Genomic DNA, 24288 nt, shown 5'->3' with positions numbered 1-24288 from the left:
CACGATATTCAAATTTTTCGAGTTTCATCCTGTATATTAGGCATTTCTTCTTTTCTAGTAATCTAGTTAGCCTATATGGTGACACTTTACAATAAGGTTCATTAGTTAACTACCTTAGTTAACATGAACTAAGAATGAACAATACTTCTTCAGCATTTATTAATCTTAGTTATTAATTCCAACATTTACTAATACATTATTAAAATCAAAGGTTGTGTTAACATTAGTTAATGCACTGTGAACTAACATGAACAAACAATGAACAGCTGGATTTTTATTAACTAACATTAACAAAGATGAATAAATACTGTAACAAATGTATAACTAGTTCAACTAATGAACCTTATTGTAAAGTGTTACCGCCTATATATTATTAATCTACAGTAGTTAGTAATATACTGTTGAAAATGCTATTTTATACTCAACTTAATTTTGACTTGTTGGCCAAGCATTCTCGAACTGTAAAAGTTAACTTGCACTGCAATTCTCCAGGTATCACAGGAAAACGCTGAGACTTGTACAGTAGCTTGTGCTTTACTGGCAGTAATGTTGACACTCGCTACATTATGCACTTAATTGCTCATTTCTTTTACTCAAAATAAGCATTTTTTTTGGTTTTGTTGAACTGAGCAAAAGATGTCAGCACAAATTACAATGAAGTAGAGACTATGGGAGTAACAAAACCATATCCAGCAGTTTGTAATTACATGAGAGAGAGAGAGAGAGAGAGAGAGAGAGAGAGAGAGAGAGAGAGAGAGAGAGAGAGAGAGAGAGAGAGAGAGAGAGAGAGAGAGAGAGAGAGAGAGAGAGAGAGAGAGAGAGAGAGAGAGAGAGAGACAGAGAGAGAGAGAGAGAGAGAGAGAGAGAGAGAGTTATAAGTACATTGCTTATGCAGGAAAACATCTGTGCTTTACCAATCAGCGATTGGCTCTTTTATCCAGAAGGCGGGACTTATTCCGCCATATTTTATGAGAAAATTGCAATATATTTAAAATATAGCACTTTCTCCCATTCATATTAGTATGAGTGCAGCGTCTTTGCATATGTAAAGTCTCTGAACTTGCCAAACATTTGCATATATAAACAGTATTGAAAATAAATAGCACACATGATACTGTATGTCCCAACAACTTAACCAGTATCACTATGAGAAATTGGATTGTATGAACATTTTATATGTGGCTATTTGGTAACACTTTACTTGAAGGGGTGTGCGTAAGACTGACATGACACCTTCATAACCATGACATGACATATGTCATGAATATGAAGTAGGGTTTATGCATGTTTATGACAACTGATATTAAGTGTCATTCGCTCAATTATGACATTTTGAATGCAAATATGACATTGTTTAAGATGTCTTTGTTATGACACCTTGACATAAACCAATACATCATAACCTGTCAGTGTCTTTGACATGACAACTTGAATGTGTTACCGGCTATTTCAAATAAAGTGCTTATTTTACTGATGCTGAAGTCAAATGTCTTAGCATTTCCAAACCACTGTATCTGAAGCTCCTTTTTTACTTATTTTTATAGAGATGATGGGCACTTAAATAACATTTAGGAAGAGAGATGTGACTAAATCATCGCAGTGTGCAGCTTCATCATGTTATTGCTTTTATAGCCATTTAATATCACATGTCACAAGACACAATGAGTATAAAGGGAAGAATTCAGAGACTTATAAGTATGCAAGTCGCAGAGATTTAGTGTGTAATGAATTCAGTGATGATGCCTCCTGCTGTTCCTCCACCTGTTCAGCTCTACGGCGCTCGTGACTTTACCCACAATCCACGGCGTGCAGAAGCACCCGAAGAACGCCACCCTCCATCATCAATCCATGCTGGAGACAAGCATCTGTAATCGAGAGCGTTTAGACACAGCTCTGCCTGTGTGATTACACTCTGACTCTACTTACTATATATGTCAATTATATGATTCATAAGTCATGTTTTACATTAGTTTAACTCAGCGAAATAAGTATTTTATAAGTTATACAAGATTTAACTCATTTTTAAGTCAGTTTAATATGATTTAAGTTTAAATAACGGCTGTACTTAAAAATTTAAACTTAAGTTTTTGTTTTACAGTATACTGAATCAAAACAATTATATACATATTGTATTAAAAATATATCATTTCAGCTCTGAGAGGCCAAATCTTTTCAAAGGTTTGTCCAGGTAATTCATGTTTATATTCATTTGCACATACTTGAAAAATTTAAGTTAATTTATTTCAGTAATTCAACTTAAAAGGTGAAACTAATATATTATATAGACTCATTACATGCAAAGTGAGATATTTCAAGCCTTTATTACTTATAATTTTGATGATTATGGCTTACAGCTTATGAAAACCTTTTCACAAAATTTGGGGTTTTCATAAGCTGTGAGCCATACTCATCAAAATTATAAAAAATAAAGGCTTGAAATATCTCACTTTGCATGTAATGAGTCTATATAATATATTAGTTTCACCTTTTAAGTTGAATTACTGAACTTACTTGCACGATATTCAAATTTTTCGAGTTTCACCTGTAATTTATAGCAAAACCCGCATTAATATATTTATGTTTATTTGTATTGATTTGAATGCATGTAGTTTGTTGCAGAATATTGATGGACTGTTGATGTGAATTATCATGCTTTTTAGTAAAACACAGAAATTATCATCCTAATTTTCAGATTGTTACATATATTGTGCACAGTTTTTTTTAACAATAACATGAATGCAGAACAAATATTTGTATACTGCTGTAAATAATCAAAAGATTCTCGAAATAAATGAGCTAGTTAATAGTGAGAATCGGACCCTTTTTATTTGTAAATAATCAAAGACATAATCAAAAGCTGAGCTGATTCTCAAAATAAATCTCCTCATTTTTGAACGTGTTGTTAGACATCTGCATTATTTGACATACAAATGAATTGAAAACCCTTTATGATAATGTGTTATGTGCGCCTGCAGCAAGCAGTGAAGTATCATGTGAGAGTTTGCGGTGGCAGTGATGAAGTGAAGTTGTTGAATCGAGTCTCCATTTTGAAGTACGAGACCATTAGTCGCTCCGGTTCTGGGATCTCAGCGTTTCTTTATCGCCAACAGCCAGTGTGATTCAGTCAACCCATGTACTGAATATTCAGAGAAGCTCAATTCATTCAGGTGAGAGTTCTGTCTTTGAGGGAAGACATGACTGGCAATGTGACAATGGACTATTATTCTATTATCTCTCACCTGAGCATCTGAAATATGACGTCCCTTTGAGTCAAAGTGTGTGTTCAACTCTTCATGTGTGTGTGCATGCAGTTACAGTGTGAGTCCTGTGCGTCAGAAGTGTGTGAAGCTTGCGGATCTCTGTTGCCAGATTGATTCAGCTTGTGTCGTCATGAACAGTGAAGAAAAAAAGTCGTGTCCTATTTGTTTATAGTGTCTGTCATCCTCTCAATGTCAGCGAGGGATGATGAACGCGGCAGTGTTCGGTGATTAGTAGAAATAGCTTTTGTCCTTGATTTACTGGCACTTTTTGCATTGATTATTATACAATACTGGTCAAATGTTTAGGGCCGGTCAGATTTTTTTATATTTTTGAAAGTCTATTCTGCTCACCAAGGCTGCATTTATTTGATCAGAAATACAGTAAAAACTGTAATATTGTGAAATATTTAAAACAGCTGTTTTCTATGTGAATATATAGTAAAGTGTAATTTTATCAAAGCTGGATTTTCAGCATCATTACTCCAGTCTTCAGTGTCACATGATCCTTCAGAAATCACTCTAATATCATGATTTGATTAAAAAATCTTACTGATCCCAAACTTTTGAACGGTATTGTATTTTTTTTAAACTTGCGAGTTATTCTGTCCAACCGTTCAAAAACGTATCAAATATAATCTCCCTTTCCAGTGAAACCACGTGTGAGAATCCCCGAGCTCGTCTTACTGTCGCTGTGTTTGTGTTTAAAGGGGTGGTTGATTATGATTTCACTTTTCTAACTTTAGTTAGTGTGTAATGTTGCTGTTTGAGAATAAACAAAATCTGCAAAGTTACGACGCTCAAAGTTCAAAGCAAAGGGAGATATTTTCTTTTAAAGAAATTGCTTTTTAAGAACTACAATAAACGGCTGGTAGAGACTACACAACATTCCTCCCGGGTTAGTGACATCACAAACCCTAAAAATTACATAAACCCCGCCCCCGGGAACGCGATTTATAGATTATCATGACTGAATATGCTAATCAATGACTAGAACTATTCATCAACTAACCATTCAGAAATGTCCTGTTGCTTCTACATGTCACTTCTTCTCGAGTCTCTCCATCATTGTCTGACTCCGGTTTGAACATAAAAGGCTAAAAGTTTTTGAAAGTTTCAGTGCGTGTGTGTGTGAGGTAAAAGGACACAAGCTGTTGTAGCTCCGCCCCCTGTGCCGGGAGCAGCAGCTCATTTGCATTTAAAGGGACACACAAAACTGTGCGTTTTTGCTCACCCTCAAAAAGTGACAATTTTAACACGATATATAAAAATATCTGTGGGGTATTTTGAGCTAATACTTCATATACACACTCTGGGGACATCAGAGACTTAATTTACATCTTGTGAAAAGGGCGTTATACCACCCCTTTAAATATTTAGGGCCCAAGCCTTGAAAAGGCGAAGGCCCTATTGTTTTCCTTAGGATTATTATTATTATTATTATTAGGGCCCAAGCCTTGAAAAGGCGAAGGCCCTATTGTTTTCCTTAGGATTATTATTATTATTATTATTATTATTATTATTATTATTATTATTATTATTTTATCGACTATTCGGGCACTTTTGGGGCTCTTAACGTGCACGAAAACTCTTGAAACTTTGCACACTGGTCAGAACCCGCGGCCATCAGGGCCGGGCTGAAGCTGGTACCCGGGCGTGGCAGGGGGGCTCGACAGCGCCCCCTGGAACGGGGTCCGAAAACTTGGTCCATAAATCAAACACGCTTCCATGTAATAATATGAAACTCGGTACACATATAGATCTCATCGGTTCATATATCCTTTGTACTTTTACTTTTTACCCCAGCCCAACAGGAAGTCGGCTATTATGGTTTGTTTGGAAGCGTATGCCCCTGGAATTCGATATACTCCTCCTAGAGAATTCAACCAATCGCAAGGAAACTCGGTCAGCATGATGTCAAGACATTGAGGATGAAAAATTGCCAGGGGATTTTTCATATCTCGAACGGTTTGGCCGTGGCGAGGAAACAAATTTATGGCGAATAATGGAAACAGGAAGTGTGTTATAACTTCTGCATACATTAACTGATCTTGATGAAACTTCAACAGTATGTTCGTTGTAAGAGGCCGATCACATGGATGTGACTATTGTGAGTCAAAGTTATAGCGCCACCAACTGGCAGCAGGAAGTGTGTCACTTTCTAAATGCTTTTGACAAAAGTGGGGGGGTTAGTTTTATCTACAGTTACAAAACTCAGCGTGTATATTCTTCTCCTCAAGCCAAACAACTTTCTAATTTAAAGTAATTAGCTCCGACCCTCAGAAAGTCAGATATTGTGGTTTGAATAGGGTCATTTTCTCTCTCTCTCTCTCTGAGCCAATATGGCAAGCCGCTTTAACATTTAATCATTTTAACCTACTAGTCTCTATTTTCATGCTACTAGTACTTATTTTTAGATACTAGTATCTATTCCATTAAGTACTGGTACTTATTCATTAGCGACTAGTGCTTATTCTTTAGTACTAGTGCCTATTCTTTAGATACTAGTGCTTATTCTTTAGATATTCTTTTGAATACGTATTAGTAGCTAATGAATAAGTACTGGTATCTATTTAATAGGTACTAGTATCTAATGACTTAGTACTAGTATTTATTGAATAAATACTAGTATCTATTAATAGGTAATAGTATCTAAAAGGTCATTTTCTCTTTCTCTCTCTCTGAGCCAATATGGCAAGCCGTTTTAACATTTAATCATTTTAACCAACTAGTCTCTATTTTCATGCTACTAGTACTTATTTTTTAGATACTAGTATCTATTCCATTAAGTACTAGTACTTATTCATTAGCGACTAGTGCTTATTCTGTTTAGAATATTCAAAGTGCTTATTCAATTTTTTTGCTTATTTATATTTTCAGAGCAGAAAATCCGATTTTTCTGCTTATTCAATATTGCATCTAAAAATGTAAGTGACTTGACGTGTGTGTGTGTGTGTGTGTGAGAGAGAGAGAGATGTGTCTGTTACAGTGACAAGAGTTTAACCCTTTAAGGCCTTGTCTTTTTGGATATATATTTTTTTTATTAAAAAAAATGTGCATACAACCCATATATTTTAAATGTATTGTTTGCTTTAAATTAAATTAAGATTGTATGTTTGGTAATTGAACCTAAATAAATTTTAAATTAATGTGCTATATTTCAGATCAATATATTTGTTTTCCTTCATTTTAATCAACACTAACTTTATTCTCATCTGAATTATAAAGAATTTATTTCTGTATAAAATAAAAAATCCCGAATAATCCAGACCAACCAGAGCGCACTATTTCTACAACATCATCAGTGCTGAAGCGAAACTACCAGAGCCGTTCGGCAGATAGCAAGCAGATATTTTGTGTCACGTCGTGCACAATAACCCTAAAGGCACCAGGGTGGCGGTGCCACCGGCTTTATATATATATATATATATATATATATATATAAATATAGCTGCGAGCAGCGATGAAGGGCCCAAGCCGGCGGCACCGCCACCCTGGTGCCTTTAGGTAACTAAAGGCACCGGGGTTGCGGTGCCACCGGCTTGGGCCCGTAATCGCTGCTCGCAGCTATATTTTTTTTTTTTTTTCTCCTCTTTTATTTTTCTTACGACTATTCGGGCACTTTTGGGGCTCTTAACGTGCACGAAAACTCTTGAAACTTTGCACACGGGTCAGAACCCGCGGCCATCAGGGTCGGGGTGAAGATGGTACCCGGGCGTGGCAGGGGGGCTCGACAGCGCCCCCTGGAACGCGGTCCGAAAACTTGGTCCATAAATCAAACACGCTTGCATGGAATAATATGAAACTCGGTACACTTATAGATCTCATCGGCTCATATATACTTCATGCTCTGATTTTTTACCCCAGCCCGACAGGAAGTCGGCTATTTAGGGTTGTTTGGAAAACACATGCAATGGAATGTGAAATACTCCTCCTAGAGAATTCAAACACACGGCACGAAACTCGGTCAGCATGAAGTCAAGACACTGAGGATGAAAAATTGCCAGGGGATTTTTGATATCTCGAACGCTTTGGCCGTGGCGAGGAAACGAATTTATGGCGAGAAACAAGAAACAGGAAGTGTGTTATAACTTCTGCATACATTAACTGATCTTGATGAAACTTCAGCAGTGTGTTCGTTGTAAGAGGCCGATCACATGGATGTGACTATTGTGAGTCAAAGTTATAGCGCCACCAACTGGCAGCAGGAAGTGTGTCACTTTCAAAATGCTTTGAAATCACCCTCTTATTTTTACCTGATTTGCTTCAAACTTCATCTGTATAATGTAAAAACACGGCAGATGTAGACCTGTGAAAGGATTGTTTAATATCTAAGATAATGTTGCCATGGCAACGCATCAAACTTTAATATTCTTTTTTGATGCTTTTGAGACTCTTAGCATGCTTGAAATTGCATGAAACTCGACAGACACATCTCATTTATTAGCTAGTAGACACGTGCAAAGTTTCAGAAACGGGCGTGGTGAGGGGCTCAGTAGCGCCACCTTTAGTCAAAAATGGGGTATTAGTTTTACCTACAGTAACAAAAATCGGTATGGATATTCGTCTCCTCGAGCCGGACAACTTTCTAATTGACAGTCATTAGCTCCGAACAACACAAAGTCAGATATTTTGGTTTGAATATGATTTTCAGGAGAATTTTCTCCCTCTGTCTCTGTGTGTGTGGGGGTTGGGGAATTTGACTATTATTTTAATGGTGTTCAAGGTTTCAGGGGCTTTTGGGGCCCTTAACGTGCTTGAAAACTCTTGAAACTTTGCACACAGGTCAGCGCCCACAGCCATCAGGCCCGGGCTGAAGCTGGTATCCGGGCGTGGCAAGGGGGCTCAACAGCGCCCCCTTGAACGGGGTCCCCAAAACTTGGTCCATAGATCAAACACGCTTGCATGAATTAATCTGAAACTCAATACACATACAGATCTCATCGGGCCGAACAACCTACCCTCGGTCAAGTTTTACGCCAGCCCAACAGGAAGTCGGCTATTATGGGTTGTTTGGAGAACGCTTGCTCAGGAATTTGAAGTACTTCTCCTAGAGATTGCATCCGTTTACCGCCAAACTCGGTCAGCTTGAAGTCAACACATTGAAGATGCTAAATTGCGGACGGATTTTTGATATCTCGAACGGTTTGGCCGTGGCGAGGAAACGAATTTATGGCGAGAAAAGAGAAACACAAAGTGTTATAACTTCTGCATACATTAACTGATCTTAATGAAACTTCAGCAGTGTGTTCGTGGTAAGAGGCCAATCAGATGGATGTAACTATTGTGAGTCAAAGTTATAGCGCCACCAACTGGTAGCAGGAAGTGTGTCACTTTCTAAATGCTTTTGACAAAAGTGGGGGGGTTAGTTTTATCTACAGTAACAAAACTCGATATGTATATTGTACTCTTCGAGCCGGACAACTTTCTAATTTACCGTAATTAGCTACGACCAACAGGAAGTTAGATATTTTGGTTTGAAAATTGTCATCTTATGTGTCTCTCTCTGAGCCTACGTCTCTGTGTGTGTGTCTGTGAGTGTGGGGAGAGGGGGGGGGGGGGGGGGGGGCTAGATTAACCATTTCACTGCTGTGTGGTTTTGCCTGCATTAAAAAGGAAAATAAATGGCTTTTTAAATAGGTTTTATTAATAAGTAAAGGCATATAACCAAATTAATTGTAGTGCATTGAAAATAGTTTTATATAATTAGTTTATTAATTAAATTAACTTGGTCCATAAACTTGGTCTGAAAATTTGGTCCATAAATCAAACACACTTGCATGTAATATTATGAAACTCGGTATATAGATCTCATCGGGCCAAACAACTTTAAAGGTTCTCTAAGCGATCCTGGGTGACATCACTTCTTGTTGACGTTCGAACTTTTGTCAAACAAAACGGAGGCTAGCTAGACCCTCCCTCCTCCTCATCCGCACACTAACCCCCCAAACCCCGCCCCCAAACCCTTCTTGTCGGTCATTGGCTGGAACAGTTTGTTATGTTTCGGGGAGCGGGTCGCCGCAGTTTGCTTTTGTTGCTGTTTGTGGAGCCTGGGCTGTCTACAGAGATCGCGTTTCTTTACAGTGTGTTCAGGGGACAGGCAGCCAGTGGATAGTGAGGAGATGTTTGCTGTATGTGACAAAAAATGTTTTGGCCTAAAAAACGCGTGACATCGCTTAGAGCACCTTTAAGCCAGCCCAAAAGGAAGTGGGATTTTGGTCTGAATGTGAATGTTTTGCAAAACCAGCCTCTACATTTTTACCCACTCCTCTTAAGTGGTTTATTCTATTCCCACCAAACTTTTTTAACATGATGAAAATACATTAAAGAAGCATAATTGTGAATATCTATTGAATATCTCAAATTGTTTTGCTATGGCGAGGGATTAAAATCATGTCAAAAAAATAAACACTAAAAGCCTCATATCTTTTAAAAATTTAATTATACACCATTTATTTCTAGATACAATTATAGAAATAACAGAACTAAACCCATTTTATTCTTGTTTTCAATTTAAGAATAATGTAAAAGTTTAAAAACAGCCAGGATTCACTATTCAGTCAAAAAATAAATATATCAAGTAATACATAGGGCTATACTGCCCTCTTGTGTTCAAAATCAGGTAGGCCTATTGTATTTAAATATATTAGGTAGCCTATGTGACTCCGAGAACATTTTCTCACCGGTTATTTGACGTGTAACACCGCGGGGGGGCTTTTAAATCGCTAAGTTAAAAGTGAAAGTAAAGTAAGGACGTCCGCACGGATATTTATAGTGGTGGCGCTCGCAGTGCGCTCGAATGAATTTCTATGGAAGTAGAAATGAAAAAAAGTTCGCTCTGTTTTGCTCGCTTGTCGGACGCGCACCGTTATGAATGCCAGTGCAGCCACATACTTTTTAGTGTCACCAAAGAGTATAGAAGAACAAGAGGCGAAGCTCTGATGCTTTTTTGGTAACAGCTAACCGCTTCGGTAGCGCGGCCGCCATTTTGGGGTGAAAATTCCAACTGGAGTGACTGAACAACAACACAGATAACAGTTTTTTGAGGTAGTTTTTTCTTGCATTAGTGAGTATTTCCATTTTATGCAACTTTACACATCTACTATTATTAGTTACCAACTCCACTAGGCCTGAAATATATTTTGTACGTTTTAATCCCCTGGATCATGCTACAAACATGATGACCTTAACATGATGCATTGCTGTGTCCGTTATCATATAATTGCCACTTTGGACAGTGGCTGTGTTTTTTTTGTTTACATAGGCTTGCATGAATGAGACAGTGGATGTTTATGGATTGGTCATTGACTCTTTGAGTAAATCGATTCGTTTTAAAATGCTGAATCATTTGTGTCTCTTACAGCGACAAGAGTTTAACCCTTGTTCAAGTTTAAGGCCTTGTCTTTTTGGATATATATTTTTTTTTTAAATTCCAAAATATGCATACAACCCATATATTTTAAATGTATTGTTTGCTTTAAATTAAATTAAGATTGTATGTTCATCTGAATTATAAATAATTTATTCCTGTATAAAATAAAAACACATTTGAACTTTCTTTCTTAATCAATGTAGAATGTGTAATTGAAAAATAAACAGATTAGGGCTCCGAAGACAATAAATGAAAATCAATGCGATATGGTGAATGTCCAAAAGATGGCTCCCACAGACTGTTTTTAAATGAGGTTGGATAAATATGTTTTGCTTTTAGACAGTGTGTGCGTGTGATTTTAGTTGGGTGACAGTTGTAGGTTACAGTTTGACAGGAGTTTACAGTTTGACAAAAGCACTTTGTTGTGTTTTATTGCGACTGTACACACATATAAGTAAACAATTTGCAATTTGAATGATGTCCTCTATGAACAAAATGACAGAGTATGTTTTTATGTGTAACAATGTTCAATCTCACACACACACACACACACACACACACACACACACACACACACACACACACACACACACACACACACACACACACACACACACACACACACACACACACACACACACACACATATTGCATCATTGCAATCTTGACATCGCAGCCTGTTCATTATAGCCTTAATAATATATAATGATAAAATAGTCAACCTAACATTACCTAACACTAGTGCCTATTCTTTAGATACTAGTGCTTATTCTTTAGATATTCTTTTGAATACGTATTAGTAGCTAATGAATAAGTACTGGTATCTATTTAATAGGTACTAGTATCTAATGACTTAGTACTAGTATTTATTGAATAAATACTAGTATCTATTAATAGGTACTAGTATCTAAAAGGTCATTTTCTCTCTCTCTCTCTCTCTCTCTCTCTCTGAGCCAATATGGCAAGCCGTTTTAACATTTAATCATTTTAACCTACTAGTCTCTATTTTCATGCTACTAGTACTTATTTTTTAGATACTAGTATCTATTCCATTAAGTACTAGTACTTATTCATTAGCGACTAGTGCTTATTCTGTTTAGAATATTCAAAGTGCTTATTAAATTTTTATGCTTATTTATATTTTCAGAGCAGAAAATCCGATTTTTCTGCTTATTCAATATTGCATCTAAAATGTAAGTGACTTGACGTGTGTGTGTGTGTGTGTGTGTGTGTGTGTGTGTGTGTGTGTGTGTGTGTGTGTGTGTGTGTGAGAGAGAGAGAGAGATTGTGTCTGTTACAGTGACAAGAGTTTAACCCTTTAAGGCCTTGTCTTTTTGGATATATATCTTTTTTTATTACAAAATGTGCATACAACCCATATATTTTAAATGTATTGTTTGCTTTAAATTAAATTAAGATTGTATGCTTGGTAATTTAACCTAAATAAATTTAAAATGAATGTGCTATATTTCAGATTAATATAGCCTATTTGTTTTCCTTCATTTTAATCAACACTAACTTTATTCTCATCTGAATTATAAATAACTTATTTCTGTATAAAATAAAAAATCCCGAATAATCCAGACCAACCAGAGCGCACTATTTCTACAACATCATCAGTGCTGAAGCGGAACTACCAGAGCCGTTCGGCAGATAGCGAGCAGATATTTTGATATTTTGTGTCACGTTGTGCACAATAACCCTAAAGGCACCAGGGTGGCGGTGCCACCGGCTTTATATATATATATATATATATATATATGAAGAGTTCATATGCAAAACCCTCTAAATCCGTCAGACTTATTTTCTTTAAATGAGCATTTTTTATCAGGCTCCTATGTTCACGTCCAGTAGTTTCATTTTAAAGGTACTGATAAGGTTATTAGTCATTGAATAAAATAACTTTTTTTCAAAAATGTCACTTGAGTCAATTCAGTGATTTTTAACAAATTAGATTTTCTTTTGCGTCAAAAACAGCTAAATCCACTTGTGCTTTTTTCGCAAAAACCTCTAAATCCACCTCTTTGGGACAAGACATAGTAAATAGCTGAAAAATCAATACAAATGTAACTAGAAACACTGAAAAAGATTAGAGCACATTCATTTCAAAACTAAACAGTAAACACACCTCTTTACAGGGGGGCTGAATGAGATCTGCGATTATTTGCAAATCCCACCCCATTTCTCTGCAGTCACCTTTCTGCCCTGTCTGAATAAAGACAAAAGCCCCCCCGATTCACACAGTACAACCACATTGGCAAAAAGAATTGGCGATTAAAATAGTTTAATAGTTTTAGTTTGTATAATCAAGTAGAACAGAGCAACATTCTTAAACATCAATATCTGTGCATTTTGTATAAGAAGCTTATAAGACTTAAATAATGTAAAGTAATATTATAATGTATATCTCAAGTATAATAAATCAAATTCCTTCAAAGTTACAGCACTGCACTAAGAACTGTTATGAGTGCATGCTACACTTGCGACCAAGCTATTTTCACTGTAAAGTTACCGATTTTCTTTTGCCTTGTAAATTAACGGGAAGAGTTTTGAGGTAGATAAACGACGTTCTCTTCTGCCTTTTGATGTCAGCAGGACAGGCTCCTCCATTTCATCGTACTCCATCTTAAAAATGTAAAAAATCTGAATCCAAAAACAAAACAATCTCCTCAGCCGTCTAAAAAAATCCGTCTCCTCAGCGCACCGCTCTATTGAAACAGCCTGTACTGATTCGCGCGGCTCGCGCCTTCTGATTGGTTCTCGGGATGTAGTGGCTTTTGCTGCCAAAGGGAAGTGGCGTCTAGAGGCTTTTGCCGACAAACTGATATTTCTGAATGGGCTGAGGCTGAGATTTCGAGGATTTGAAGCAAATATATTTGTTGAACGTGTACTGTGTTCAGATAGCTTTCACTCAATGTCATTATCTCATTTTTGACGGAGGTGGCGTTTAGAGGCTTTTGCATCTGAACTCTTCATATATATATATATAAATATAGCTGCGAGCAGCGATGAAGGGCCAAAGCCGGCGGCACCGCCACCCCGGTGCCTTTAGGTAACTAAAGGCACCGGGGTTGCGGTGGCACCGGCTTGGGCCCGTAATCGCTGCTCGCAGCTATATTTATTATTATTATTATTATTATTATTATTTTATCGACTATTCGGGCACTTTTGGGGCTCTTAACGTGCACGAAAACTCTTGAAACTTTGCACACTGGTCAGAACCCGCGGCCATCAGGGCCGGGCTGAAGCTGGTACCCGGGCGTGGCAGGGGGGCTCGACAGCGCCCCCTGGAACGGGGTCCGAAAACTTGGTCCATAAATCAAACACGCTTCCATGTAATAATATGAAACTCGGTACACATATAGATCTCATCGGTTCATATATCCTTTGTACTTTTACTTTTTACCCCAGCCCAACAGGAAGTCGGCTATTATGGTTTGTTTGGAAGCGTATGCCCCTGGAATTCGATATACTCCTCCTAGAGAATTCAACCAATCGCAAGGAAACTCGGTCAGCATGATGTCAAGACATTGAGGATGAAAAATTGCCAGGGGATTTTTCATATCTCGAACGGTTTGGCCGTGGCGAGGAAACGAATTTATGGCGAATAATGGAAACAGGAAGTGTGTTATAACTTCTGCATACATTAACTGATCTTGATGAAACTTCAACAGTATGTTCGCTGTAAGAGGCCGATCACATGGATGTGACTATTGTGAGTCAAAGTTATAGCGCCACCAACTGGCAGCAGGAAGTGTGTCACTTTCTAAATGCTTTTGACAAAAGTGGGGGGGGTTAGTTTTATCTACAGTTACAAAACTCAGCGTGTATATTCTTCTCCTCAAGCCAAACAACTTTCTAATTTAAAGTAATTAGCTCCGACCCTCAGAAAGTCAGATATTGTGGTTTGAATAGGGTCATTTTCTCTCTCTCTCTCTCTCTGAGCCAATATGGCAAGCCGCTTTAACATTTAATCATTTTAACCTACTAGTCTCTATTTTCATGCTACTAGTACTTATTTTTAGATACTAGTATCTATTCCATTAAGTACTGGTACTTATTCATTAGCGACTAGTGCTTATTCTTTAGTACTAGTGCCTATTCTTTAGATACTAGTGCTTATTCTTTAGATATTCTTTTGAATACGTATTAGTAGCTAATGAATAAGTACTGGTATCTATTTAATAGGTACTAGTATCTAATGACTTAGTACTAGTATTTATTGAATAAATACTAGTATCTATTAATAGGTACTAGTATCTAAAAGGTCATTTTCTCTTTCTCTCTCTCTGAGCCAATATGGCAAGCCGTTTTAACATTTAATCATTTTAACCTACTAGTCTCTATTTTCATGCTACTAGTACTTATTTTTTAGATACTAGTATCTATTCCATTAAGTACTAGTACTTATTCATTAGTGACTAGTGCTTATTCTGTTTAGAATATTCAAAGTGCTTATTAAATTTTTTTGCTTATTTATATTTTCAGAGCAGAAAATCCGATTTTTCTGCTTATTCAATATTGCATCTAAAAATGTAATTGACTTGACGTGTGTGTGTGTGTGTGTGTGTGTGTGTGTGTGTGTGTGTGTGTGTGTGTGTGTGTGAGAGAGAGATGTGTCTGTTACAGTGACAAGAGTTTAACCCTTTAAGGCCTTGTCTTTTTGGATATATATTTTTTTTATTAAAAAAAATGTGCATACAACCCATATATTTTAAATGTATTGTTTGCTTTAACTTAAATTAAGATTGTATGTTTGGTAATTGAACCTAAATAAATTTTAAATTAATGTGCTATATTTCAGATCAATATATTTGTTTTCCTTCATTTTAATCAACACTAACTTTATTCTCATCTGAATTATAAAGAATTTATTTCTGTATAAAATAAAAAATCCCGAATAATCCAGACCAACCAGAGCGCACTATTTCTACAACATCATCAGTGCTGAAGCGAAACTACCAGAGCCGTTCGGCAGATAGCAAGCAGATATTTTGTGTCACGTCGTGCACAATAACCCTAAAGGCACCAGGGTGGCGGTGCCACCGGCTTTATATATATATATATATATATATATATATATATATATATAAATATATATATATATATATATATATATATATATATATATAAATATAGCTGCGAGCAGCGATGAAGGGCCCAAGCCGGCGGCACCGCCACCCTGGTGCCTTTAGGTAACTAAAGGCACCGGGGTTGCGGTGCCACCGGCTTGGGCCCGTAATCGCTGCTCGCAGCTATATTCTTTATTTGTTTTTTTAGCAGAAGATCATCATACACTTTTTTTTAAATGCAAACAAATAAAACACATCCTAACAAATATGCATGAAAAAAAGACAATTGAAAAAAATTAAAACATTGAAAGAAAGAAAAAATAAATTGAAAAAAAATGTATAACTTTTTTTACTAACTACTGTGGCTGTTTGTGTTTGTGTCAGAGTGCCGTGGCCATGTACGATGGGGCGAGGGTTCCCTCCCCTGAGGACGCCACTAACGGGGTCCCGCTCCAGCCCGAGACCCCCGCGACCACACGACCCAAAGCCAGCGAAGAGCCCGAGGAAGAGGAGGGCGTGCCTGAACCTGTCCTGGTGAAGAAGGCTCACCGGGAGATTCTGGACCATGAGAGGAAGAGGAGGGTGGAGCTGAAATGCATGGAGCTGCAAGAAATGATGGAGGAGCAGGGGTGAGTGAGGGGATCATACTGTGTGTGTGTGTGTGTGTGTGTGTGTGTGTGTGTGTGTGTGTGTGTGTGTGTGTGTGTGTGTGTGTGTGTGTGTGTGTGTGTTGGTTCTGTTAGAATAATCATTTAAATATCATGAATAATGTCTTTAGGTGACATTAGCTCTGGTCCAAAAACTAATAAGCTTGTTGTCTACTATATCCAAGGAAGAATCCTAACTGGAAAGAAACCTCATTGATGACTCAATAGTGTTAAAGTGCCCCAATTATGCTCTTTTAAAGGTTCCTAATTTAGTTGTTCTCCTACAATAGGTTTACATGCATCCAAGGTTTAAAAAACACTTAAATTTTCTCATAATATACAGTACACATCACCTCGTTTCTCAAAGAGTCTGAAAACGGTTCGTTTGAAGATTCAGTTTCTCTAAACTCCTCCTTCCTGAGAGCTGCTCTGCTCTGATTGGTCAGACGGCTCAGTCTGTTGTGATTGGTCAGTTTTCAGTGTTGAAGAGCCAGTGTTGAATCAGCCACAGGAAGTTGTAACTTGTAATTGTAACTTGCATTGGAATTACAGGAAGTGGACGTCAATTTATTCTGCAAGGATGCAATAAATTGATCAAAAGCAGTGTTTCCGCTACATTCATTCTGCCGTGGCGCGCCGCCACACCTAAAACCTAAAATCATCCCGCCACGGCTGCAGCTTCTCGGTCCGATATTGTTTGTGTTATTGTTAAGCCCCACTAAAGGCATACAAAACATTGTAAAGCACCGTAAAGTTTTCACACTATATTCCAAGACTTCTAAAGTCATTCAATAGCATAATGTGAGGTAAAAATGTGGAAACTAATCTCTCCTCAGTCATTCTCCATTCAGCATTCAAACAGCACGTCGCGTTCGGTTACGACAGTAACACGACGACACTCTCTTCAAGATCAATGTTCCCTTTATACTATATTTGTAGATAAAGGTCTATTGTTTGCATAAAATTACTTTATCTTGCTGGAGTTTATAGCGCTTTCTAAATCACATTCCTTTCTCCCGGGTGTCTGTTACTACAGCACTAGAGTAGAGAGCACTATGAATTGTTCTTCATGCGCACTGTAAGTTAACTGAAATTTAAAACTGTTAAAAGAAAAGGCTTAATAAACTGTTGCATAGATATAATACATTAAGCAGATAAAATCTCTTCGCTTTGTGCTTTGAACCTTTCAATGCGAAGCGCTGCACGCTGTGACTTCACGTTGCTTCAAGTGCATCATTCTGCACACGCGATGCGCATGATCGCTTTGCCGCTCTTATTGGCGCCTTTCATGTTATAATACTTAGGGGAGGTTTAAACACCGGTGCCCGGTTGCATAAAGCACCTTAAGTTTTTCCCTTAAGGGGCGATTTACCCTTACCTAAGAGAACAACTTAAGGGTGTTGCATATAATCTCTTAAACGGTTCTCTATGGTAAGGGAAACATTTAAGTGTTTCACGACAGCGATCCTGGATTCACGTTATAAAAGTCTGTTGTTGCCATAGATTTTTTAGGTTTTGTGAATGCACTTCTGGCTCTGTGTCTCGAAATACAGCTGAGTATATTTCCATAGCATACCTGTTTTCTTCTGTCATGATTCCTTTTAAAACACAGAATCAGCTCGTTCTCCTGTAAATTTTTTGTCGGTTACACACTCTCCGTGCGCGCACTGACTTAACGTTGTGATAGTTTACATGCGAGTCGCGTGTAATGACAGACAGACAGCCGTCTAGTTTAATAGCGATGTCAAATATTGCGCGTCGATCAAATCGGTATTCTTGCAACAATTTTTCATGGCTAAATTGGTCCAAAGGGTTCTCCCTATTCCCTATGATCTTCAGCTGGTTTCATAAATTCAGCCATGTCGTCTTATTTTTGTCCGCGTTACTCTTAAGGTTACGATTTCCAAACCTTAAGTTATACTTAGGGAAATTACCGTTAAGGGGTTTTATGAAACACTTACGGATTACTTAGGTGAAAAAACAGCATTTAAGGGAAATTCTAAGTGTTTATGACGTTTCACTTAAATAAAACGTTAAGTAACACTTAAGGGTATTTTTCTGCAACACCCTTAGGTTTAAGGGAAACATAAGGGCGACTTTAAGGGAAAATTACACTTAAGGTGCTTTATGCAACCGGGCACTGGGATACGGGGGCGTGGCCAATGGGAGTATCACTCATGGGCCACGCCCCCTCCCCCTGGCGAAATGGGCCTGCCACCACGGCTGGAAAAAATCTTAGAGGAAACACTGAAAAGTGACAGTAAAGACGATTAATAATGTTACAAAAGATTTCTAATTTAAATAAATGCTGTTCTTTTGAATTTTCTATTCATCAAAAATCCTGACAAAATATCACGATTTTCATAAAAATATGAAGCAGCACAACTGTTTTCAACATTGATACTGATAATAAATGTTTCTTGAGTATCAAATCATCATATTATAGTGATTTCTGAAGGATCATGTGACACTGAAGACTGGAGTAATGATGCTGAAAATTCAGCTTTGATCACAGGAATAAATTACACTTTACTGTATATTCACATAGAAAACTGATGTTTTACATTGTAAAATAATATTTCACTGTATTTACTGTATTTTTGATCTAATAAATGCAGCCTTGGTGAGCAGAAGCAACTTTCAAAAACATTACAAAAATCTATGGAAGCTTGTTTCCACCACAGAATAAAAATTTAAAAGGTCAATTCTGACTTTATATCACAAAATTCTGACTTTATATCACACAAATATGACTTTATAACACGCAATTCTGACTTTATATCACACAATTATGACTTTATAACACGCAATTCTGACTTTATATCACGCAATTATGACTTTATATCACAATTACGACTATATATCACGCAATTATGACTTTATATCACAAAATTATGACTTTATATCACGCAATTATGACTTTATATCACAAAATTATGACTTTATATCACACAATTATGACTTTATATCACACAATTATGACTTTATATCACGCAATTATGACTTTATATCACAAAATTATGACTTTATATCACGCAATTATGACTTTATATCACGCAATTATGAGTTTATATCACGCAATTATGACTTTATATCACGCAATTATGACTTTATATCACACAATTATGACTTTATATCACGCAATTCTTATTTTATATCACACAATTATGACTTTATATCACACAATTATGACTTTATATCACGCAATTCTGACTTTATATCACACAATTATGACTTTATATCACACAATTCTTATTTTATATCACACAATTATGACTTTATATCACGCAATTATGACTTTATATCACGCAATTATGACTTTATATCACACAATTATGACTTTATATCACGCAATTATGACTTTATATCTCGCAATTATGACTTTATATCACGCAATTATGACTTTATATCACGCAATTATGACTTTATATCACGCAATTATGACTTTATATCACGCAATTATGACTTTATATCACGCAATTCTTATTTTATATCACACAATTATGACTTTATATCACACAATTTTGACTTTATATCACACGTTTCTGAGAAAAGACAAGCTTTGAACTCCTTTATAGTGAAAAATTGCAGTTTTATGATCATATTAATTACTCTTCACTGCATTCAAATTCGAATGGCATTTCTGAGTCCTGTTTGCTACATCACATCAACTCAAATTCAGTAAAAGTCTCTAGTAAACCCTGCTGTATTTGTAGGATTTGTAGCATGCCTGTCCTCTCTCTAATCCTCGGGGTCTGACGGGACACAGAAGCAGGTCTGAGTGTGTGTAATTAAACAGCAGCTGTGTGACCTTGAGGCAGAGTGAATGACGGTGATAAAGCGCACAAACACGCCTCAGGGGAACCGCTTCAGCGCACAAAAGATGATGAAAGATTCGCTTCAGTTCGGGATTAGAAATCTGCTAACATGCTTAAATGCTTAGTGAACGAGATGCTGAGTAGGCCTGAACTCATCAAACACACGTGTTTGGTTTATCAGCAGTTTTGCTTTGCATTCGACGGATAAAACGGATGGTTTCAGTCCTGTCATCTGATTGGTTAATCCATTGTTCTAGTGGTGATGTAGAGTTTCTGCACAGCATCCAGAGAGATTAACTATTAACCTTGGTTTACACGACAGCGCTCGGCTTACAGCAATCTGTCAATTTGATACAGAATTTAAAGTGTGAAGAAAATGTGTCCTTCGTGTTGTAATGTGTTGAAGTGATAATTCACCCAGGAATGAACATGCTGTCTACATTAACTCACTTTCATGTCATTCTGTCCTCTGTGACACAGAAAAGGAGATATTCTGGGAAATGTTTCAGGGTTTGGTTTCAAGGTTTTGGATCCCAACATTCTTCAAAATATATTCTTTTGTGTTCTTGTAGAAGAAAGAAAGTCATGTCCGTTTGGAACAACCCGTGTTATTCCAGTATTATTTATAAACTGTTATAGTATTTATCAATACATTGAATTTGCTTTTATTGTTATATGTTCGGTTTTATTGTAAAGTTTAGCAATTTTGTTATGTGATTTTGATATTTTTTTATTCGTTTTTGTTTTAACTATTTTTAATTAGTTTTAGTAATAGTTGACAATAACAACATTGGTTTGGAATGACATGAAGGTGAGTAAGTGAATAGAATAGAATAGAATAGAATAGAATAGAATAGAATAGAATAGAATAGAATAGAACAGAACAGAACAGAACACAACCATTGGGCCCTTTTCACAATAACAACTGTGGTTTGGAGTGACATGAAGGCGAGCAAATTAATAGAATAGAATAGAATAGAATAGAATAAAATAGAATTTAATTTAATTGAATAGAACAGAACACAACCAGTGGGCCCTTTTCACAATAACAACTGTGGTTTGGAATGACATGAGGGCGAGCAAATTAATAGAATAGAATAAAATAGAATTTAATTTAATTTAATTGAATAGAACAGAACAGAACACAACCATTGGGCCCTTTTCACAATAACAACTGTGGTTTGGAATGACATGAGGGCGAGCAAATTAATAGAATAGAATAAAATAGAATTTAATTTAATTGAATAGAACAGAACAGAACAGAACACAACCAGTGGGCCCTTTTCACAATAACAACTGTGGTTTGGAGTGACATGAGGGCGAGCAAATTAATAGAATAGAATAGAATAGAATAGAATAAAATAGAATTTAATTGAATAGAACAGAACAGAACACAACCAGTGGGCCCTTTTCACAATAACAACATTGGTTTGGAATGACATGAAGGTGAGTAAGTGAATAGAATAGAATAGAACAGAACAGAACACAACCAGTGGGCCCTTTTCACAATAACAACTGTGGTTTGGAGTGACATGAAGGCGAGCAAATTAATAGAATAGAATTTAATTGAATAGAATAGAATAGAACAGAACACAACCAGTGGGCCCTTTTCACAATAACAACTGTGGTTTGGAATGACATGAAGGCGAGCAAATTAATAGAATATTATAGAGTTGAATTGAATAGAATAGAATAGAACACAACCAGTGGGCCCTTTTCACAATAACAACTGTGGTTTGGAATGAGATGAGGGCGAGCAAATTAATAGAATAGAATAAAATAGAATTTAATTTAATTGAATAGAACAGAACAGAACACAACCATTGGGCCCTTTTCACAATAACAACTGTGGTTTGGAATGACATGAGGGCGAGCAAATTAATAGAATATAATAAAATAGAATTTAATTTAATTGAATAGAACAGAACAGAACAGAACACAACCAGTGGGCCCTTTTCACAATAACAACTGTGGTTTGGAGTGACATGAGGGCGAGCAAATTAATAGAATAGAATAGAATAGAATAGAATAAAATAGAATTTAATTGAATAGAACAGAACAGAACACAACCAGTGGGCCCTTTTCACAATAACAACATTGGTTTGGAATGACATGAAGGTGAGTAAGTGAATAGAATAGAATAGAACAGAACAGAACACAACCAGTGGGCCCTTTTCACAATAACAACTGTGGTTTGGAGTGACATGAAGGCGAGCAAATTAATAGAATAGAATTTAATTGAATAGAATAGAATAGAACAGAACACAACCAGTGGGCCCTTTTCACAATAACAACTGTGGTTTGGAATGACATGAAGGCGAGCAAATTAATAGAATATTATAGAGTTGAATTGAATAGAATAGAATAGAACACAACCAGTGGGCCCTTTTCACAATAACAACTGTGGTTTGGAATGACATGAGGGCGAGCAAATTAATAGAATAGAATAAAATAGAATTTAATTTAATTGAATAGAACAGAACAGAACACAACCATTGGGCCCTTTTCACAATAACAACTGTGGTTTGGAATGACATGAGGGCGAGCAAATTAATAGAATAGAATAAAATAGAATTTAATTTAATTGAATAGAACAGAACAGAACAGAACACAACCAGTGGGCCCTTTTACAATAACAACTGTGGTTTGGAGTGACATGAGGGCGAGCAAATTAATAGAATAGAATAGAATAGAATAGACTAAAATAGAATTTAATTGAATAGAACAGAACAGAACACAACCAGTGGGCCCTTTTCACAATAACAACATTGGTTTGGAATGACATGAAGGTGAGTAAGTGAATAGAATAGAATAGAACAGAACAGAACACAACCAGTGGGCCCTTTTCACAATAACAACTGTGGTTTGGAGTGACATGAAGGCGAGCAAATTAATAGAATAGAATTTAATTGAATAGAATAGAATAGAACAGAACACAACCAGTGGGCCCTTTTCACAATAACAACTGTGGTTTGGAATGACATGAAGGCGAGCAAATTAATAGAATATTATAGAGTTGAATTGAATAGAATAGAATAGAACACAACCAGTGGGCCCTTTTCACAATAACAACTGTGGTTTGGAATGACATGAAGGTGAGCAAATGAATAGAATAGAATTGAATAGAAAGAAGTGGGCCCTTTTCAGATTATGATGATGACGCATTTCCACAGTTAAATCTTGTGTTTCATATTTTCATGCTATATATTGTGTTATATTACCTTCACAGTAAATGAGAATAAACGAATTAACGCTTCATGCGAGGGTATTTCTAAAACAACGGCTGAGGGAGTAATGGCAAATTTGGCATCTTTCTCTCTTCTGACCAACGTAATCAATCTCTCTATATTTTTTTCTCTCTCCTGGAAACACTATCACTGATTTTTTTTTTTTTTTTTTTTTTTAGCTATTGGAGCAAATGAAAATACAAAAATTGCTGTCGTCTTTTGTTCACTTCCACAACAATGACGACTTCCGCTTTCCGAAAAAAAACCCCTGAAATGTGAAAAGGGTTTATGGTTATGAAAAACTAAATTCCGAACTGTACAATATTGTCCCTTTAAAAGTGAAGTATGTAAATTCTGCTCCACTAGCGCCATCCAGTGGAATTACCAAAGCAATGACCACCGCCAGTCCCTGTGAAGTCACATATGAAGTGTGTTCAGACTCTTATTAGTGGAAACAAACTGCTCCTTGTTAACAGCTCTGAGTAATAGTTACTAGAGTGATGATGATTCTGTGAAGCCGGATGTTGGAGATGGAGGATGGTGGTGGATCAGCCATCTGGCAGCACACACACACACACACACACCCATCATGAGTAATTGTGCTGTGCTTTAGGAGATGTTGGCTCTCCATATGTTCCTCCCAGTGTATGTCGCAGCAGACGGTGTGAAATCAGACCAGCTTCGTGTAGATCTGGGGTTGTTGTGTTAAACACGCATCCTCGGCTTATACAAGAAGACTCCTAATGCCACACCAGAGGCGCTTTTTAAACGGACAGCTCAGCCAAATATAAACATTCATCATTTACTCCTAATTTACATTCGCCCTCGTGTCATTTCAAGTCCAGTGACTTTCTTCTGTGCAACACAAATTAGACATTGAAGAATCTGATTTTTT

The 24288-nt window shown here is 36.8% G+C and overlaps 1 protein-coding gene across 1 annotated transcript in view; it reads left to right on the top strand.

Annotated features, from left to right (window-relative positions):
• Positions 1-24288, top strand: part of srrm3 (serine/arginine repetitive matrix 3) — a 139255-nt gene that overhangs the window by 50601 nt on the left and 64366 nt on the right. The window contains exon 2 of the mRNA XM_056241192.1: positions 16086-16330. Within this exon, the coding sequence (XP_056097167.1) occupies positions 16098-16330 (233 nt within the window). The 5' untranslated portion in view covers positions 16086-16097. The remainder of the gene's footprint in view (positions 1-16085; positions 16331-24288) is intronic.

This window comes from Rhinichthys klamathensis, unplaced genomic scaffold (assembly GCF_029890125.1).
Source record: "Rhinichthys klamathensis goyatoka isolate OS25496 unplaced genomic scaffold, OSU_Roscu_1.1 h1tg000633l_1, whole genome shotgun sequence".
Classification (NCBI taxonomy): Eukaryota; Metazoa; Chordata; class Actinopteri; order Cypriniformes; family Leuciscidae; genus Rhinichthys; species Rhinichthys klamathensis.
The sequence above is the reverse complement of the archived record's forward strand: the minus strand, read 5'-3'. Positions and strand labels throughout refer to the sequence as shown.